The sequence below is a fragment of the Ambystoma mexicanum genome, chromosome 11, assembly GCF_040938575.1.
Source record: "Ambystoma mexicanum isolate Mex_15411 chromosome 11, UKY_AmexF1_1, whole genome shotgun sequence".
Taxonomy (NCBI): Eukaryota; Metazoa; Chordata; class Amphibia; order Caudata; family Ambystomatidae; genus Ambystoma; species Ambystoma mexicanum.
Genome location: NC_090934.1, coordinates 1,394,198,001 through 1,394,219,328, shown reverse-complemented (window position 1 = coordinate 1,394,219,328; position 21,328 = coordinate 1,394,198,001). Strand labels below are relative to the sequence as shown.

The following is a 21,328-nucleotide window of genomic DNA, read 5'->3' as shown; positions in this document are numbered from 1 at the left end:
CGGAGAGGAAGGATGTAAACCAATCCAGAGCCAGGTCTGTGATGCCAAGGGTATAATTGAGCCGATTTATCAGGGTGTCATTATTGACTGTATCAAAGGTAGAGGAAAGGTCAAGAATGTAGAGAACACATCTTCATGGGTGTTCAGGAGAGCAGTTTCCATGCCTCTGGCAGCTCTGAACCCAGACTGGTGGTCGTGGAGACAACCCACAGATTCAGTGTGCTGGATAAGCTGGGAGATGGCGAGCTTCTCCAAGAGTTTGCCCAGGAAGGCTGTAATGGAGAAAGGGTGGTAGTTAGCTGGACAGGTAGGGTCGGCAGAAGGCTTTTTGAGGAGACTGTGCACAAGCTAGTGCTTGAGGAAAGAGCGGAAGGATTCGGTGGCAATGGAGTGATTGCAAAAATCTGCCAAGGCTGGAGCAAGGGAGACGATGGTGTCCTTGATAGTTTTGGAGGAGTAGGGGAGCACATGTTTGGATGAGACTTGCATAGAGCTGTGGGAGACAGAGGAGACAGAGGAGAAGGGGGAAAAGGGAGGCCTGGGTGCAGTTGAGGAAGAAGGGAGTGGAGACAAGAAGGCAAGAAGACATGAGTTTTAGAAATGAAGTGAGGCCAGAGAGGTGAGGAGGGCCAGGGAAGGCAGAGGAGAAGTGTAGACTGCAGTAAGGTTGGTAAATTCTTAGCACATTTTGAAATGTTCAGCCCTGTTAGTGGCCGCAGAGATGCAGGATTGGATATAGGCCCCTCTTCTTCGACCAGATGGAGAGTCTGTATTGGATTTGCAGGCGGCAGGCCAGTTTATCAGAGGATGTGCACAAAGACTGCCAGTTTCGCTAAGCTGCTCTGCACTTGCGTTTCAGAGCGTCCAGGTCAGAGTCCTACCAGGAATTGCACTTGGAGGCAGGTTTCATGTGGATCCTCATGACAGGGGAAAGGATGTCCAGGGTGCTGGAGATGGAGAGTTGAAGGTTAGTGAGAGCTGTGTCAGAGTAAGAGTTAGTGGCAGGTGTAGCAGGGGGAGTGAAGGTGGCGGCAAAAGCGGCAACTAACACTTGCTTCATAGATCTAATGACGGAGAAGGAGGCTGACAGTGTGGGAGGGGGCTTAGACGGGGGACCCTGGAGGTCCAGATGAGCAAACAGGAGAGCATGATCTGACCAGGAGAGTAATGAGAGGGTTAGATATGGGGATGTCTGAAGAGATGAGAGCATCCAAGGTGTTTTCGGCGGAGTACATCAGACCGGAGGGAAGAATGGATAGGGAAAGAGAGCCAGAGGTGGTTGTGGAAGAGCACAGAGGCCGCATAAGGGAAGTTGTGGTGAATATTGATGTGTCGGAGGAAGAGAAGCTTGGAGGAGGAGGCCAGGAGAAAACAGGTGAGGTAAGCCCATTCTGAGAGGAAGGGGGGGGGGGGTTTGGCCCGGGGGGGCCTGTTGATGGAGACCAGCGTTTGAAAAGAGGCCAGGAGAGACACCAAGCCTGCAGACAAGGCATTCAAAAAAGGAACAGGTATGATGGTAACAGTGATCCACTCAGGGAATATCAGCACCACTCAGCCCCAGGTCTGTTAGGCCTGGGCTTTGAAAGGATATTGCAACCCTCAGGGAGGAGAGTGTCAAAACTTGTGACCGAGCTAGCAGTGAACCACGTCTTGGTGAGAGCGAGGACGTCTAGGTTGAGATCTTCAAGGAGGTGGCAGATGTCGGAGGAGTGTTTGATGGCAGAGCGAAAGTTGAGGGCAGGAGTGTGCTATACCAAGTCAGAGGTGACAGAAAGAGGAGTGGCAGCAGAGGGGTGATGGTTTGAGAGATGGAAGATGCCTATTGTTATGAATGCTCCATTAGGGAGTCTCCGTGGGCAGCCCCCTCTCCACCATCCATACCGACCACACTGTCCCAGCTCTCCCTGCCTTAACAGATGCATAGGGAGGTTCTCATCGGCATGCTTCGGCTTCTCCGCAGTATCAAGGACACATAGCCTTGCAGGACTGGCATCTGGCATTGCGCCTGCCCTCTTGATGTCTGCCCGCCAGTTGCTAGTCAGGGACCATGGAGAACATGATCCGGAAGTGTGAAGAGCACTTCCGGTTCACTGCTACAAAAGACAACCGGAGAGGTTATTCTGGCGTATTTGCACCACCTTAATTTCCAGGAGGTGTGTAAGGCTATACACACTGTTCTACGTCCACTGTGCTACAACAGTGAGCTGTTGTAGTATTAGGACAATTTAGGAAAACAGTAGGTTTTGATAGTCTTTTGTTAAATCAAGCAAATACCATTTGATTGTTCATGCAAACCATTGGATTAGGATTGTTGAGACACAAACACAGAAGGAAGTGCGCCCACAACGTCTGCCCAGAGACAGTGTTCTGGTGTAAAGTGCTGCTGTCCTTATGTAAAAGCAAAAAAGAGAAATATTGAGGCTGAGTACCACAAAAGGAAATACACCAAACACAGGCTTATAAAGATTCTCAGATCTTTATTCAAATAACTGTACAGTTTACAAAGAAACAAAGTATCAGATAGCTATCTGGCCCTCAGTACATCACAACGAATACCAGCCCTTTCGATGTGAGAAGTGAGAGGTACTGGACGTCTACATATTCACATCTTTTATACAATTCTCAATCGCAATGTCTAGCCCCTCTGCAGGTCAATCATTCTCGGACTAGGGTTCGCGCCGAGTTCGCCTCTAGTTCGACTGACTATATGCATGTGGATTACATCTAGTTTATAAAACAACAAATTACAATGGCAACAGTGTATCTTAGAATTTCACATTAAGCCTTAGTACATGTTTTATACAATGTAGTTCAACAAGTGCTCACATTCAGTATTTAAACAACATTGTATTCAATGTATGCCCGCGGATCAGACTTGTTGGCGCGAGTAATCCTTTGATCTTCAGGTCAAACATAGGACATGGTCTTATTACACGACCTTTACATTTAGCCTACAGGCAGTTTAGGCATTAACCTGTGTAAAGTTCAGGACACCTAAGGTTACGAACAGGAGAACACTGTCCACCATTTTAGAATACAAAGTGACTTTGAGGTGGAAATCAAAATGGCGGATGTTCCCAAAATGGCGGCAAGGTCGGAACCTTGCAACGCGGATTTCTTCGCAGAGCGACTGGGCTTAGGCCAATATATACAATAAAGGAGGCATAATATGATATCCCGTTTCACACTTATACTTTCCATGATCCCGCCTTCATCTTTCAACTATACCATCCAGTCTGCCTTCAACCAAGGTAAGACACTATATGTATATTTCCCCTTCCCTCTGTGATTCCTTTTAGACCACACATACTTACTTTTATTTCCCCAGCCTGGTGTCAACGCCCACCTACGTCCTATGTCCACAGATCTGCATGGTTCCCAAGACACTGAGTCATCAATCTTTCCAGGCAGGCATACTGGGTTCCATTAGTGATCCTGGCTTTTTCATATCCGCTGGGATCACTAGCATATCACGGTAGTCTGTTCATCCTTACCAGTACAGACCCTTCAACAGAGATCTCGGGATTCAGGGACTGCACCTATCAAGAAGGTGGCGGTTAGGCTGAGAGCCCTGGATCATGACAATGCCATTTACGTAGACATTAATGATGACTCCATAGGACAGAAGGATGCCAAGAGTACCTCCCAATGGGTGCCGCCATTAATGGCAGAGGAAAAGAAAGGGGAGAGCACAGAGACCATAAGAGGCGTCCAAAGGGCCATAGAAGGAATGACTAAAAGGATGTTGGTGAAAGTCTGCCTGGAAGAAGCATCGCTATAAGTGTCGGCAATGGGGCAGGCCTGGATAGGATACCAGGAGATCCTTCTTGAACATTTTCCTTCCAGACTTCGACGGAGAGATAGGATAGGTGATAGAATAGCAATTGGAGAAGATGGGGGAGATTGAGAGCACTATGGAGGGAGAGTGCGGAGAGAGGGGGGGCGAATCTACAGAGCATGCCACCAACTAAACCACACAGCAATGCAACAGTATAGAGGCCAGTGTCCGGAAGGGATAAGGGCCTAAGTTAGATCATGCAGCAGAAAGCATGACGCCTAGAAGCGAGTTATCTGGACCCGAAGGAAACGCCTAATTTTTAAACACAACAGCCAAATGCAAGAATACACGAATTCAACTTTCCAAAAAAAGAGGGACAAGCCCCACAGGCTAATTATGACAATTCACCAATGCCAGATATGGATAACATACAATTGCCAAGTGCAGCGGATTGCTGAATTAGGTAATAGAAGTAATAAGAGTATGGGTATTTAAATATGGAGCAGTAATGGCTTTTCCTCCGCCCGCACCTTTCTTACCTTGATAGTTCCTACTGGTTGACTGCTGCGCTGGCAAACAGCCTCTGGAGCTCCTTCTGTAGGAGCTGCCCTTAACCTCGGGCCCTTCACTGCAGGGGCTACACGGGGAGAGGGTCTGCTGTAAGGGCTACAGTCAAATGGGGCCTAGGGACCAATTGGGCCTGGGGCAGGTAGGAGGAGGGAGCAGAGGGCGTGGCAGAGGTTTCAGAGGGAGGAGGGCAGGCTTTCTGCAGGACACCGCTGGGCGGTTAGTTGTGAAAAAGAACACTGGAAGACGTTGAAAGGCTAACTGCACACACAGGCTGTGAGGTGGCAAACAATTATATAGCATAGAAGGAACTTCACTGGACTACACAGCACACTGGCTGCGAGGCAGCAGATATTAAGGCTAATTGCAAAAACAGGCCGCAAGGTGGAGATGTAATTCAGTGAAGAACAGAGAAGCGCCACGCTTACCACAGTGCACCGGCTTCAGGGAGGAATACAAAGTATACCAATACAAAGATGAGTTGTGGGATTCTGATTGTTCTTGCACTGTTGCAAACTCTGCCCACAATATGAGTAGATCTGATTTAGAAGGGAACCAACCCACCAGCATTCTTTTCTGTTGCCCTTGTGGGCATAGCTGATTGACAAGCTCTCTAAAATACCCTAGAATACCCTGCTCCCAGGAAAGTGTGGGCCCGACATCGAGGTGGTAGGACCAGCAACCAGCAGTGTTCGAGGCATGGGGGTTGCTACCTGGGCAAAACAATTATTTGACTACAACCCGAAAAATAGTAGTTTTTGCTCAACCCCAGCCCCCCACCAAGTAACAGTACTGTCATTCAACCCAAGCTCGGGGGTTAAACTTTGCCCTATAAACCTCACCATATAGGGCTGGAGATCCTTCTGAGACACATTGAATGTGCATCATGTAGCCATTGTGAGGGGTCAGAAATGACAAGTGGCTACAAAGTGGTAGTGTTTTCAATATCCAACATCTTTATTAAAATAAAAAGGCTGTATAAAGGCATTTCTATCCCTATCTCAAAGAGGTTCCCTAACTAGGAAACTAAAACTAAGGATCAGTCTGTGTCTCGTCAAAATTATATATTCACTGTCCTTGTGTCCAAAACATACTGATCTGATCCTCACACTAGAAATTAACTAAGGGTGTAAGGAAATGTCTATGATGTAGGATTGATAAAATGTCCAAAAGCAAATATACATCCAACAAAATAATCCTTGAATCCAGAGTGGAGTTCCCTTTCCCTGGATGTTTCAGGTAGGATGGCCAAAAGTGTCTCTCAAGCAATAGCTTCTTAAGGATGACCTCCTGGTAACTCCCCTGCCAGAAATCCTTCAGTAAATTATTTAGATCCCCTGGTATACTCTCCTGCCAGGTATCTTTGCACAGTATCTTATTTTTTTTGTATCTCTCAAAATGGATTGCCTGGTGTACTCTCCTGCCAGGTACATTCCAAAGGATCGCTGCCTGGTGTATTTCTTTCACCAGGAATTCTTTCTATATTCTTACTGTCTTTCAGTATAGCACAGTTGTATTCCTTCACTGTCTATACTGTCTTGTCTTCAGGTACTACTTGTTCCAACTTTCCCCACATTGACATGTCATATATGGCGACTTGTTCAAGTTTTGTCTTTTAAATTCATCAATGTTCATCTGCTTGTGATAACACTTGCTCCACCCTTCCCCATATTGACATCTCACACATGAGGATCTGTACAAATTCTGTCATTGTATTTCACTTGTTCGGTATTCAAAATAGTTTATGTATTGCCCACATGTCTGTCGGTACATCACAGGGTGCCCAATAGCTCCTGGCAGACTCATCAGTATCTGGTAGCATTCCCGACCCGTGACATGTTACTGTGATGAAGTTTTCACTTTGGGATGGCGCTTCCCCTCTCTGCAGACCTTCTCTGTTGCGTTCACGACCGTGTCTCTGGTAACTTTGCTGCGGCTGCTGTCTTTTCAGCGGTTCTCCCACTTACTCTGATTTGTCTTCTGTGGCCTTGCACCACGCTGGTAAGTAATGCTGACAAGCGGCAGTTTGGAAGCGTCTGCCTTCTCTAGCATGGCGCGTTCCCTTGCTTTTGCCTGCTCCCTTGGTTCTGCTTTCCGCTTTTACCCGTTCTGATTCTCTCTTCTCCGGCTGCTGTTTAAAGGAGTATGCCATTTTTAAACTGCTCGCTTTTTTGCAACAACTAGACTGCATGTTCAGTTTGGTGTTTCCTTCAATCCACATCAACTCCTTCCGCCTCTTCCTCGTCTCAGTACTTGAGGCTTTATGGGAGTTGGAGTCCATAGGATTCCTGGGATTTTTAAAGTAATATGGTTTTATATTTCTGTTTGGAACAAAACACCAGAGACAGGAGATGTTGGGTGTGTGTTTTGTATATGAGGCATGAATGGTGTTCTGCTCAGAATGACAGTCTGCCATTAGCAGTTTAGGTGGCATAGGGCTGAGGGAGTCATCTCCTCCTCTTGGCAGTCGTGCCCTCCCACATGATACTCCCTCATAATGCCACCCCCAGGATCAGGTAGCGGCTGTCGTCCCCTTGCCATGTGAGAAGGAATCATCACCGGAGAATCAGGGATGACTCTGCAGGATTCATAACACCATCCTGGGACTCATGCCATGCTTAGTTGCAAGATGCATACAACAGTACAGCATAAGAGTAATGTTCTGAAGGCCTGGTACGGTAACATTTGCCTAGATCCCTAGTTGAGTTATTTTATAACAGTGAAGTGGGGGTTCTGATTTAATGAACGGCCAGCTGTTGATCAGGTATTATTCAGTCTCATTTCATGCCTGGTTACAGTAGAATCGAGATTCCAGATTAAAATGATTGATAAAGTAGTTACCATGGTCTACAGTGGGTGACATAGGAGTTGTTTTGGTATTTCCCATGTCTCATTAGGGAAGTGGACTGCTTTAATGCTGAGCCATCTGCCAAAACATAATCCTGTCCTTAAACTATCTTTTCTGCTGACTTGCGAGAGACACGAGCTGCACTTTAACCCTCACCCAGAAACAGCCAATAGATAATCCTATGGTAAAACCAAGTAATTGCTACAGAAGCAGGCACTTTGTTTGGCAGCCTCCCCGTCGTTCAGGGAGCTCTGCAAAACACGTTGGACTCCAATTACCAGCACTTACACCTACACCTATAAAGTTCATATCCATTAAGGAGCTGCTGTTCTCGAGTATGGGGTCTGGCATGGATTCACATGCTCATGAATATTCCCAGTCGTCGGGCTGGAAATCCTCGGTAAAAGAAAAAAGTTTCACTTTCACTCTAAAGCAGTATTTCTCCTCTAAACCAATCACAGTCCTCTCGGTCATACTGCTGCCATCCATTGACAGTCCTCTCCCTAAGCCCCGTCTCTGGCAGCCGTCATCCGATTTTTACTGCACTCTTCAGTGTTGAGTCATTGAGTTGCTCTCGGAGCTACTTGTACATTTTTTTTTCTTTCTTTTTTCACAGAAAAGTTTGATTATTGTTCCACCAGAGCCCGGGTGTTCTTTCTTCGACCGGCAGTTGTGACTCGTTGTCAGTGAACTTTTGTGCCCCTCAAGGGCGAAGATTCGTTGAAGTTTCTGAAAGGCTCTCTTGGGCCCACTTTGTGTCCTCTGACCATTACGATGGAGAAAAGGGAGGGACGGACCCTCTTCAGGCCCTGCACCAAATGCAGGCTTCGAAACGTCTTTGTAGAGGACAAACATCTACACTGTCTTTAATGCCTACACCCGGTCTACAATGAGGTAGAGTGCGATATATGTCTGGGCGTCTCAAAGAAGACAACAAAAGACATGCATAGCAGGATGGCGGCATGGCTCAATTTGAACAAGCCCCCTGCCCCATGATCAGGACTGGTCGGTCCGAAGAGCGGTCTCCCACTGGGAAGAGATCGAAGTCCTTTGAGGTCGCTCCATCCGTGGGGTCCAAGATAAGGTCAAGAACCACAAGTCCGACTCCACCAGGTTTGCCGCTGATGCAGGTGCCAGGTTGGATAGGCTGCGATCAATATTGCCTTCAGCCTCCGTAGCCATCCTGCTATCAAGTTCATCCTCTAAGAGGAAGTCGTCCACCCCGGCCATGTTACGAGAGAAATTGGATAAGCCTAGGCCGGCGGAAGAGAAGAAGGCTGCACAGCCTAGGCAGGCTCTACCAGCGCAGCCAAAGTCCTTGTTTGCCACTCGAGTGACCCCCGACTGATGACCGTGGTGCGGAAGGTGCTGACCCTGCGAGGGTTTCTGCTACGGCCCATAGGGTTTCCCCCCCTACAAGGCGAGACATGGCTGCTGAGGCAGCAGCAAAGGCTGCAGGCACCCCTGGGGGGGGGCCGGGAGGGGCACGGGGGGGATGGGGAGGGAAGCACCGGCCCAAATCCCAGTCCAGAACCCTCAGGGAAAAAAAAGGGGGTGCGAGGAGGCCCCAAAGCAACCCTCCAGGGTTAACGTTCAACCAATGGACATCTCATTCACGGACGACGACCAAGAGTCGGTGCACGAGGAGGACCACTGCACAGGGCCTTCCATTGTTCCCTTCGCAACCACAGGACATATTCATGGACATCCTGTTGAGTCGTCACAACCTTGTGACGGAGATCCAGTAGAGGTTGCCCCCAGCACCGGCTTTGGTGGTGCCGCAGGCCCCTGACCAGCCTCTGCATGAAAAGAGAAAGCGTCATCAGATGCCTTCACATCAGCTCTGTCCACCACATCGGGCCCCAACTCCACCAGCAGACTCAGACACAGACACTGGTATGGACACAGCCGCAACGGCCACAGGAACCGACGAGGATGTTGGCAGACGATGAATCACCACACCTGGACGTCCCCCCTAGAGTTTCTCCACCAGACGAGGCAGGATCATTCCACTCTGATTTCCAGGTCCTCCGAGCTGTTTCAGCTGATGCCCGAGGAAACCAGGAAAGAGGGCTTCTTATATCAGCAACGAGATTCTAAGAGGAAGACTATCATGGCATTTTCTGGGCGACATTTGGGAGGAAGGCCTAGCCCTCATGAAGAACCCATGCATGGCTCTGACCAAGCGAGACAGGTTGGAGAAGAAATAAAGGGTGCCAGACTTGCATCCAAGTGCTTGAGGTCGCAACCGTCGCCAGACTCTGTAGAGTCGGCAGCCGCAAGGAAACGCCCGGCTAGCCTGGCTTCGTCACCTGTTCCTCCGGTCAGTGAGGGGAAGAAGTTGGGCGCCATGGCAAAGAGTGATTTACACAGTGGCATTCACGATCAAGGCAGCTAATGCACTGGCATTCTTGGTCCGATTCGACCGGGAGCTTGGTACAAGCTGGGCCCGATGTCGGAATTCCTCCCTGACAAGATGATGGAAGCTCTCGCCCTCTTTCAGGAAGGGGAGGTGGCTTCGGACCATGCCATTACGGTCGCAGTGGACATCGCTGATGTAGGTTTCTGGCTCTGCCTTCGTCGGTAGGGATTGAGGAAGGCCACACATTTTCATCAGGACGTACAGGCGATGGTGCTGGACATGCCCTTTGACAGGGAAAATCTGTTAGGGAAGGCGGTCGACGAATCCCTTCAAGCCATAAAGACGGAGACGGCCCATTTCCATAGGCACTCTTCAGCAGCATTGCTTATCAATTCGGGCCTCCAGGTGTAAATCGAGCAGATCTTCCGAAGGTTTTTCTTCATCATAAACAGCCTCCCCGATCCTCAATGCACAAAGCCTACAGAGGGCACTCCCAGGTCTATGAAAGCAGAGGTCAGCGTCGCCTGCAGGGAAGGGTGCCGGCAGCCAAACAGGCCTGAACTAGCCAAGACGTCGGGCCCCCACTCGTGCGCCCCAGTGTGAGGCTGGCTGACTGGGTTCGTCAGCGAGTGGAAGAAGCTCACCACTGACAAATGGGTCCTGGGCGCTTTTGCCCAGGGTTGGACCTTGGAGTTCCAATGCAGGTGCCCCCGTATCCCACCAGTTACCCATCAAGAGCTCCACATCCCTCGGCTCCTGGAAGAGGTGCGAGCCATGTTACGGAAAGGGGTGATGTATCTCGTTCCCCGACGACTCCGAGGCTCCGTAGTCTTCCAGATACATTCTGGTAAGAACAAAGACCGGGGGGGTGGGGGGGGTTGAACCTATGCCGTCTGAATAAGTATGTGAAGTCCAAAAAATTCAGGATGGTCACGTTGCAGCACATGCTCAGCCAACTGGAGCAATGGGATATTCTGATGTCGTTTGGACCTAGAGAATGCGTACTTCCATGTCCCCATCCACAGGAAACATTGAAAGTTCCTACGATTCGTGGTGCAAGGCCAGAACTACCAGCTCAAGGCCCTGCCCTTCAGCTTCAAATCTGCACCAAGGGTGTTTACGAAATGCCTTGCCCCGGTGGCAGCCCATCTGTGTCTGCAGGGCATACATGTATACCCATACCTGGCCAATTGGCCGACACATGCTCGTTCGTGAGCTCTGGCCGTCGAGCACCTGAAGAAAGTCCGACTTCTGACAGAGCTGGGGTTCTTCATACTATACGAAGTCCTACTTGACGCCATCGCAGAACGTGCTGTTTCTTGGCGCCAGACTCAACACAGTGGCATGGCTGGCGTCGCCTTCGGAGGAGAGGCTACCAGCTATACAAGGGAAGGTGCAATGACTGTCAGCGGCGAGGGCCGCGGTGCAGGCCATCAAATTGTTGCTGGGCATGATGTTGTCCTGCATCTACCTCGTCCGTCTGTGCAGGTTGCAGATACGACCCCTGCAGCACGTGTGATACAGGTGTCCGGGAGTTTTACAGGCAAGATCCCTCTGAACGAGGTATTCAGATGGGCGATAGTGGTGGGGGGGTATGCTCCCACATAGCCAAGGGGACGGGGATTTCAACCCCGCCATACCAGGAGACTATCTCCACGGACGCCTCGCTGGAAGGTTGGGGGGCTCACAGTGGACTTCTAGATGCCTTAGGTCTGTGGCTTCCAGAGAAGGACCTGCACATCAACATCCTGGAGCGACGGACAGTGTTCTGGGCCCTCAAGTCTTTCTTACCGTCTCTGAAGGGTAAGGTGGTAAGGATCTTCACAGACAACACCACCACCATGTTCTACATCAGGAAGCAGGGGGCACTTGACCCGAGCGCTCTCCTTGGAAGCTCAGGACTTGTGGCACTGGGCCATCTGATGGGATGTTCCTCGTTCCTCTCTACCTGGAAGGCGTTAAGAACACCATCGCAGACTCACTCAGCAGGGAGCTGTGTTCTTGCCATGAGTGGGAAATTCATCAGGATCAGGTGGACTGCCTGTTCGTCAAATAAGGCAGGCTCCCGATCGCTGCCGTAGCAAAAAAAATGAACTCCAAATGCCAGAAGTTTGCCAGCAGATTCCACCTGCTGAGGAGCATGGACAAGTTCTCCTTCCCGTGAGAAGGTCTGTTTCTTTACGCTTTCCTGCCGTTTCCTCTCCTCCTACGTGTTATCAACACACTCGGACAGTGTTGATGCAAGATGATACTGATCGACCCAGTCAAGTTGCTGGTACTTCCGGATCTGCTCGCCAGAGAGGGAGGCGCAATCTTTCATCACGACCCAGGATCGACAAGTCTGAGGGCATGTCTCCTGCAGCTTTAACGTTTGGAGGCTATGAGTTGCCAGCGGACTGCATGGAAGTCCTCGCCAAAGCTAGGGCTCCGCCGACTCTAAAGTGCTACGGCCATAAGTAGAAGAGTTTTTGCTATGTGGTGCCAGTCACAGAAGATCACTCCTCTGAGGGTCACGGCTCTGCAAATTCTTCCATACTTGCTGTCCTTGGCAAAAGCTGGACTGGCTCATGCTTCCATCAAGGTGCACCTGGTGGCCATTGCACACTACACCAGATCCCCGGGTAGATCATCGCTGTGGTCCCACATGCTCGTCAAGAAGTTCTTCAAGGGGCTTTCCTGATCTTTCCCGCTGGTGAAGGCTCTTCTCCACGGCATGGGAACTCATTGTTGTCCTGATGAGGCTCATGTGGGTGGGGGGGGGCACTGTTCGAACCTATGCATCACGTACCACTCAATATTCTCTAATAGAAAGCGTCTTTCCTTGTGGCCATCACCTCTGCCAGACATGTGGGTGAGATCCAGGCCCTATCCTGCAAGCAACCAGATCTGACTTTCCACGAATCGAGTGTAGTACTGCGTGCACACCCATCCTTCATGGTGAAGGCTCTGTCTGAATTCCATCTACATGAGCCTTTGTTGCCTGTTTTCTTCCCGAAGCTTTCGCCAGCGGAGAGGGCGTTGCATTTGCTGGATGTTGCTTGTTCCTTGAAGTTCTATGCCGCATGTATGAAGAGTTTTGGGAAGACGTCTCAGTTGTGTGTGAACATTGTTCCTGTGAACCATTGGAAGGCCTTGTTCAAAGCTTCCATTTCAAGGTGGCTCTGGCTGCATCAAGACTCATCGGCTGGCTAACTTGCCTCTGCCGGGCCGTCTGAGAGCCCACTCCACCAGAGCGATCGCTGCAACGGCTGCGTTCCTTTCTGGTCTGCCGCTGCTCGTCATCTACAAGGCTGCTACATGGAGGTCCATGCATACCTTTGCAAGGTTCTACTGCGTTGACAGGGATTGCAGGGAGGAGTCGAGAGTTGGCCAGGCAGTGCTACGCAACCTGGTGGACTGAAGTGAGTCTGTTCCGGGGTTAAGTGTTGATTACTTCTGTTGAGTCTTGCCTCCTCTCGTGGTTGTGTAATGTGTACTGCTTTGTATTCGTTATTCATGAGCATGTGAATCCATGCCAGACCCCATGCTGGAGAAGGAACAATCTACTTACCTGTAAGTATTGTTCTCCAGCATGGTTCTGGCATGGATTCACATGTGAACCCTGCCTCCGGGCCTCCGCGGCTCTTCTTGGTCATACTGATACTTTACGTGCTTACCAAATCTGATGATGGCTTTCCGAGGTGGGACTTAAGGAGAGGACTGTCATTGGATGGGGGCAGTATGACCAAGAGGACAGTGATTGGTTTAGAGGAGGAATAGTTTTAGAGTGAAAGTGAAACGGTTTTTTCTTTTACCGAGGATTCCCATCTTCACTGGGCATCTTCATGAACATGTGAATCCATGCTAGAAACATGCTGAGAACAATAATTACAGGTACGTAACTTGTCCATACTCCTGCACCTTTCTCTCCATCAGGCTGCCACCTTGCATTGCGCCCCACCACTGCAATTATTTTGAAAAAGCTTTCTGAACAAGTATGTACATGCAACAAAAAGCATACCCTTTTCACAAGTGGAGTATTAAACTGCCTTTCTCCTTAATATGGCTGTTCTCTCTTTTAGGCAACTACTATCAAGCTACACTCTGGCACATAATCCCAATATGAACCAGTTGGCGATTGGCATGCCTGTGTCAGTACTGCCTCCACTCTGGGTGAGGTGTGACGGCTCAGACCCTGAAGGTACCTGCTGGCTCGGAGCAGAGCCCATCCAAGCCAGTAGCAACAAGGTGACTGGAATCAATTTCCATGTGGTGAGCTGTAAAGGTATGACTCTGCTTCACTGAATTTGTCAACGTGATAATTGACTGGCATGACTGAAACATGCTTTACCTGTTTCGGGGAATTTTCTGAGGCGAAGACATAGCTGAAACTATGTGTTGCTGGGAAAGCCTCGACTGATAACAGCAAGCATTTGGAAAGTAAATCAATTACATGTTAGTGTTCATTGTATGCTATGGCAAAGCAGGGAAGAATCGAAAAAGGATGATTTTCATTATTTTATTTAACATTTCCATCCTTTGTTTCTTGATTAATTGGGCCATGACACTTGGATTGTGCCATTGCTCTTTATGAACGCAACTACTTCTCATTCTCCATGATTCTCGGAGTCTGAATTCTGGTGACATGATCTAAGGAGCAGAGGTTCTAAAAGCTCTTGCAGCCTATTGTATCAAAGTGTTCTTCCTTGCAAGACATGTTGTGACAGATGTCATTGTTTTCATGCTTTTCACTGGAAAGAAGGTAACTGTCTAGATTTAGTCTTCCACTTGGGTGTGTAGGCAACAAATTAGTCCGCCCTTTTTAGATGCTTTTTATAGCCATTTATTGTAAGCACTGTCGCACAAGTAATTTGTGATTTACCAGCTACTGCTTGTTACTCTTACAACCACAGTTTTAGAAGTTTGGCCAATAATGTAAGTGAAGAACAGCTTTCACATCTCGACTGCAGCCCCACCTTCTATGATAAGATATAACCGCCTCTCCCCCAATAAGAATGCATTCCACAGCGCACTCTGATATGGAAATCTTTTAGCAATATTCCAATTTGAATGCAGAACTATACACAAAGCATCAATTGCTCAGAATGCAATTCTTAGTTCATTTAATCTCCACTGCCCTTTATCTTTTATGGCGAAGGACCAGGAAACGTGTTCAGTTCAAATAAGATCTATTTAGATAGGTTTGAACAAACCTATGAAGGTATGATATCATACCTTCATAGGTTCACTACTCAGCTGCCCACTTTTTCCAAGAAGCCATCGGTTGGATCGAGTCATTCCTCAGCAACAGATCCATGCGTGTCTTCTCCACCACAGCTGCCGCCAACCCCATCCCCATTACATGCAGAGTCCCCCAGGGCTCATGCGTCTCCCCTACACTGTACGACGTGTTCACGAAGCCCCTGTTTGATGATCTAGATGGTCTAGGTATCACCTACACTAATTATGCCGATGATACCCAGATCCTCATCCCGTTGACGGGAGATTACAACCATGATTTGGCCTTGGTGAACAAGGTGTACCTCATCATCCAGGCATTGATGGCATCCCACAGTCTGTGCCTGAATGATGACAAGACTGAACTCATCATACTTGGCTCCACTGCAAACCTAACCAAATTGGACCACAACTACACCAGCTTCATAATAGACGGGAACCTGATTAAAGTAGCTTGGAAGTGAAAACCTTAGGAATATACATTGACTCCTCCCTCTCCTTCCATAAACGGGTTAGCTCCATGGCATCCTCCACGGCCTACACATGTAAGCTTATAAGAGCAGCCAAACCCTTCTTATCCACCCAAAGCTGCATTACATTAGCCAGAGCCCTTATATTATCAAAACTGGACTATTGTAATGCCCTTTACGTAGGAGCTAGCAAACAGGTTACCAACAAAATACAGACGCTACAAAACAACACTCAGAGCAGCGCTTAGCATCCCCAAGAAAGAACACATCTCTAACATTAGGAGAGCCCATAACTGGCTCAACACTATAGATAAAAACTGCTCAATGTAGCCTCACTAACACACAAATGCCTCAACAACGCTGCCCCCTCGTACTTGGTCGATAGAATAAGTAAACACACCTCCAACAGACCTATTAGAACGCCAATCTACTCACAGTTCCCAGGTTCAAACGCACCAAAATGGGTGGCAACAGCTTCCAGGTGAAAGCAGCCCAGCATTGGAACTCCCTACCACCCTCTCTAAGGACACCCCAAACCTACTCACACTTTAGACGCAACTAGATACATTTGATAAAGAACAATGACTGCTAATTCCATCCTACCCACCTCCGTTACCCACTATGTAAATATGTATACTTGTAAATCTGCAAACCTTTGTCTTTATAGTGACTGCTATAACCATCTTTGATCCTATTGTAATTATTGTAATGCATTGTAACGTGTAACTAAGCTGTGAATAACCTTGTTGCTCCTGCGCCCTCATACCCTCGGGTTTGGTGCGCAATACAAATGAATAAACTAAACTAATCTGTTTACAACAAAGCATGATATTCTTTCTTAAGAACAGTCTAAGAAAACCGTGGCAGATGGATGTGATCTCTAAAGTTCCTCAATAGCTAGCAAATATTATGCTTCTTTAATCTAGGAAACAGTCTCATCAATATAGCGTCCAGCTGCTTCTTGGCTTAAACACTGGCTTGGGGATATAGTGCACCTCTCGTCTTGGCAATCTCCTACCTGCAAGCAATTCTCCCTTCATGCTTGGGGTGCGTGCCCACTCTGGATATTCTCACCCTCTAGTCTAGCCTTTGTCAACTAAGTCAGAACAATACCTTCAACACACCACTACCAGCAAATATCCCTGCCGCCTTTCTTATGGTTTTTGTCAGATTGTGATATTCTCACTGCCCACTAGGGGCCACCTTCCAAGTCAATTGCTCTTATTCTAGTACTGCTCTGGGTTTGTGGTTCATTGCTCCCCAATGTTGTCAGGTCTTATTTTTTTCTCCTCCCAGTCTCAGAGATTGATCTGTCATCTCTTAGATTTCTTCCCCAGTCTGGTCTCTGAGAAAGAAAACTATGGGCTTGTTCAATGCTTCATCAATCTGGTTCCATTCAGTGTCCAAGGTTTAGCCCTAAGCATTCTCATTTGTTTCTCTCTAGTCTCTCCTAGTATGACTTTTTGTATTATATTATGTTATGTTTATTGGGTTTATGTAGCGCTTTAATCCAAACCGCTTTACAGTATAACAAGGTACAATAATGAAAGACACATATATACAGTCATGAAGCAAACCAGTGAGACAGTATGAAGAACAATTTACTTAGGGGGAGAGGGAAGGGAGACAGGAGAGGAGGAGGGGAGGAGGGGAGGAGGGTAGGAGGTTATAAATAAAAATAACTGAATTGAAACCAATGGGTGCGAGGGGAAGGGAGGGAAAGGAGATGGGGAAGGGAACAGGGAAGTAGGAGAGGGGAGAAGGTAGGGAAGGAAAGTCGGGGGAGGGAGTGGAGAAGCAGGGCTTTCAAGGAGGTGTGGAAGGATGAGTAGGTGGGAATGGAGCAGATAGAAAGAGGTAAGGAGTTCCAATGTAGGGGGGGCCAAGAGCTGAAAGGAACGGAAGCGTGAGGAGGCGCATGGGGCAGAGGGTACAGTGAGTAAGAAGAGGAGAGCAGAGCAGAGTGAGCGGGAGGGAGTGTAAAATGAGAGGACAGAAGAGAGATGGGGGGCGAGTTCATGTATGGATTTGAAGACTAAACCGAGGAATTGACATTTTAGTTGTGAGAAGAAGGGGAGCCAGCTAAGCTGAGGTGGAGATAGAATCATGGGGACCGAGGAGACAGAGTATGGTTAGAGGAGTCGTAGATGGATTTTAGCGGGGCCAGATGAGAGACAAGGAGTCCAAAGAGGAGAGAAGAGCAGTAGAAGAGGTGGGAGAAGATAAGGGAGGAGATTAAGAGTTTGGTAGCGTGGAAGGTGAGGAGCAGATTTATGGATGTTGAAGAGATGGTGCTGAAAGGCACGAGAGGTGAGAGAGATGTGGTTAGAGAATCGGTTAGTATTGGGTTCCTTCTCTCCCGTAAAGACTTTAGCCTGGTCGGTGACCACTATTGCTGAGCCCTTGGTTCCTTTATAGTGCTGCTGATTATCTTGATTGCTCACTGAGTGCCCTAATTTATTTCTCTTTCCTTTAAAAGCGATTCTCTCTCCCCCTTTGGTTTTCTATCAGGTGCTCCATCTCTATTTCTAGAGGTTTTAATGTGTGCTTTATTTTCTCCATTGTTAGTAATTACTAATGTTGAGGCATGGGCTTACGAGGGTTGTCTGCAGGATGTAAGAAAAGCAGAAGTGGCGCTCTTTGCTCATGGCTCTACTGCATGGAGCCGCAGTTCCCTGGTTTCTCCACCGCTGGTCTTTAGGAAAGTGGTGAATAATGTTGTTTCCACTCGCACAAGTCTGCTTGGAAGAAGTTGTTGTTCTCACTAACAGCAATGTGGTGGTCTCTCGCAATGGCAGCAGTATCTCTACCTTTTGTCTTTGAACTAGGGTTGCCCTGGGCATAGAACTTCATTGAATGAAGTCTGGTGGACTTGTGTGATGACTCCTGCGGAGTCGTCACAAAACCTCAGCCTGAAGTTTCCTCCTGTGTGGTCAGGGGGAGGTAGCCGCTATCTGATCCTAACCATGGGGGTGGTATCGGGAGGGAGGATCACATGGGAATAGATGGCTATCAGGGGGAAGCGATGACTCCCTTGGGAGAGACATGGTATTCATCCTCTTATAATTCTTAAAAGTCCCGCCCATGAAACTGCCCAAAGAACATGTTATGAAAAGTCATCTAATCAGAGCACAATGTAAACCTTGGGAGTTCAGGAATTGCATCTGACATCCCTGAATTATGATTCTGTTTTGGATAAAGGTGCTCACACCAATTTTAGTCACAGACCTTTTCTATAACATTCCCTGACTCTAACCAGGTTCATCTCACCAAATGCTCACAAACAAATGGAAATGGCTTAATTCCACTATGGACTTCATGTCCCATAATGCATGTGGTACTAGGACGAGAAAGAGGGACTCACATTTAATGAAGATGAAAGGTGTCTTTTAACATGAACGGTTTAGTTGTTGTGGTGTAAAACACCCGAATGGGACTTTTAAATCCCAGGATAAGCTACAGCCGAGAGAAGAATCTGAACGAGAAGCGGAGGCAGCAACAGGTCGGAATGCAGGGTTTGCCGATGAGCCAAAGGAGCGCCAGCTGAAGCCAACGCGGAAGGAAGCATGGGGCATTTCAGCGAGAGCACAGTGGGGAGCAGCGTTGTGGAGGGATGCTTGAAGGGAAGCCCAGCCTCATGGGAGGTGAGCTCCGAACAGGACGTGAACCTCTCTGGTGACGAATTGAAAGTGGAGACCCAACTGAGCTGTCAGAGCTCCAACAAAGAGCCATGCAGAATGCTACACTTACGCGGGAGCTGGCAGAAGAAGCAGTGGGACGCTGAAGGTCTGCTGCAGAGACGCCACAGAAGACCAGTGATTTTTCCTAATACAAAAGCTTTGTTTATTGTATTTCTATAGCGCAACAGGCCCTGAGGTATCTGGGCGGCCTTAAAGCAAAGGTAAGTAGTTATGGACATGGACATTATACTTGACACAAATTGGTCATACGAAGGCATAGCAGTCATGTACAGATAGTTACAGGTAGCGGTTACAGGCATTAGTACAAGTGGAGGTTACAGTTGCATAAGCAAGTAACTAAAGTGCCTAGGGGGCAGACAGGATATGGTGGATATATTGGCAGAGATAAAAATAACTCTTAGGATTTCACAAAATGAGTCTGAGGTGACCCTGGTGTGCTCCGAGCAGGACATTGGGCTATGCCTGTTAGGAAAGATTGCCATTTCATGTGTAACTTTCCCTCCAGTTATGTACCCCCCAACTGTTTGCTGCTGTTATACACCATAGTCTGACTTTGCCAGAGGAGCACAGCCTTCTTCTGCGCTCCCCTGGGCTTTTTGCTCACTTTATTATGGGGAAACTTACATGCCCTTACAGACAGCCAGTACTGTTACGCTCACCTGGTATCCACGGGGACGCCACCTAGCCAGTTGGTCGTTGGTGCCCTTCCCAATGATTCCCTGGTGTAGTCTCGGTTTCGATGGGATTCCGCCTGGAAATGAAGACTATATTAGGACTGGTTGACCAAGGTAAGTTTTCGCCCACCTCCCTTGTGTTTCAGCTCCTCCAGGTTCTCTTATCACCTGGTTGTCGGAATCGGTGGGCTCTCCGTCCTGCTCTCAGGGCAGGGGCGCGTGGTCTTTTGTGGGCGCGGGCGGTCCAGTTACTTCACTGACTGCTGCCCTTGTAGTGTCTTTCAGGTAGGTCTTATTGCGACTGATGGCGTCGTAATTCTTGCATGCCTTTTCTCTGTTCTAAATGTCTCTTTTTTATCTCCTAGGAGCGCGGAGTGTCTGCTTGGCGAACTGGATATGTTGGTTCTCACCGGAAGATGATTGTGCACTATAGAGCTATGATGCGGTAAGGAGGCGCTTTGCGTAGCGCAGCAATGTCTTGTCCTCACTGACCTGTGCTTTTCTCGTTTCGTAGGTCGCGGTGAGTTCCCAGCGCAGATGGAGTTCCGGAGCTATGCCGGCCGAAAAGCAACCAACCAGGTAAGTCTTTAAGCGCTTTGTGGTTGTAATGTCTCCACTACCTCCTTTAATGATGTCTTCCTCCTTTTCTCAGGTCCTTCGATCCGGGCAGTGAGCTCCACCAACTAAGCTTCTCAGGAGCTGCGAGCAGTGAACGATGATGAATGCAGGTAAGATTCTGCTGCTAATAATGTTCTTGGTTTTTCTGCAGGTTCAGATTTCACCAGGCTCGTGAGAAAGCTGGACACGGTGAGCGTCACGTTGCTAGAAGCAAAGTAACGCGAAGCGTGTTGTCTTGGTCGGGTGTGGTTTAAATAGCCACTGTAAAGTAGTCCTTAAACCACCACACCCAAAACACTAGACCGCATAGCTTGGTTCTAGGAATCAAGCTATGTGGATGCCTCCATGTTGGCTGAAAGCCTAAATAAAGTAGTTCCTCAAGCAGATGTCTTTCCTTACTGATGAGCCAGGCGCCAAAGGCGCCAGGACTGGCCCCAAGAGGGCCTGAGAAGTGGATGCCAGGCCTTATTAATGATCCGAGCCCTGATTCCACCTGGCCAATGGGCTTGCCAGTGGGGATCAGGGTTGAAGGTCGTGACAGCACAAACCCCCCCACCCCTCCAAGGCCCCTCCCAAGGTGTCTCCCCTGCCTGGTCCAGGTTTAGTTGGGAGGTTCTGATGAAACTTCTAGATCAGACGTGGTGCATGGATGTTTTACCTGGGTTCCCAGGACCTATCTTGAGGCCCAAACCCCTTCCAATCGACGAGATAGTACAACTTGGCTCTAGAGTACTTCGAGTCCAGGATGCCCTTGACTTCGAATTCTGGTTCTCCATCTATTAGTATAGGTTGAGGTGGTGTCTTGATTCGTGTACCGGGTTGCATTGGTTTTAAGAGGGTGTAGTGCTCTACCCTGAAAAGTGCACGGAACAACCATAAATCACCAATGCAATAAACAGACAGAGACAATAACTCACAGCCACGCACTCTTTAGAAGATAATCAGCTCTTTACGGCTATTTATTCAAAGATTACAAGTACATAGAAATAATTCATAAAACTAATACGGACATAGATCACAGAAGAAGTAAAGAAGTCAAAAGAAATACATCACTGTGAGCGTAATCAAAGTCTTCATCTCGTCCAGAAGCGGC

General features: G+C 48.3%; 1 protein-coding gene across 3 annotated transcripts in view; it reads left to right on the top strand.

Annotated features, from left to right (window-relative positions):
- The window catches only part of ZWILCH (zwilch kinetochore protein), a 613,634-nt gene that overhangs the window by 238,658 nt on the left and 353,648 nt on the right, over window positions 1-21,328 (top strand). For all 3 annotated transcript variants that reach the window (XR_011279846.1, XM_069625009.1, XM_069625010.1), the window contains one exon: window positions 13,617-13,819. Coding sequence is in view for 2 of the 3 variants with exons in the window: in XM_069625009.1 (XP_069481110.1) it covers window positions 13,617-13,819 (203 nt within the window). In the remaining variant the exon portion in view is untranslated. The remainder of the gene's footprint in view (window positions 1-13,616; window positions 13,820-21,328) is intronic.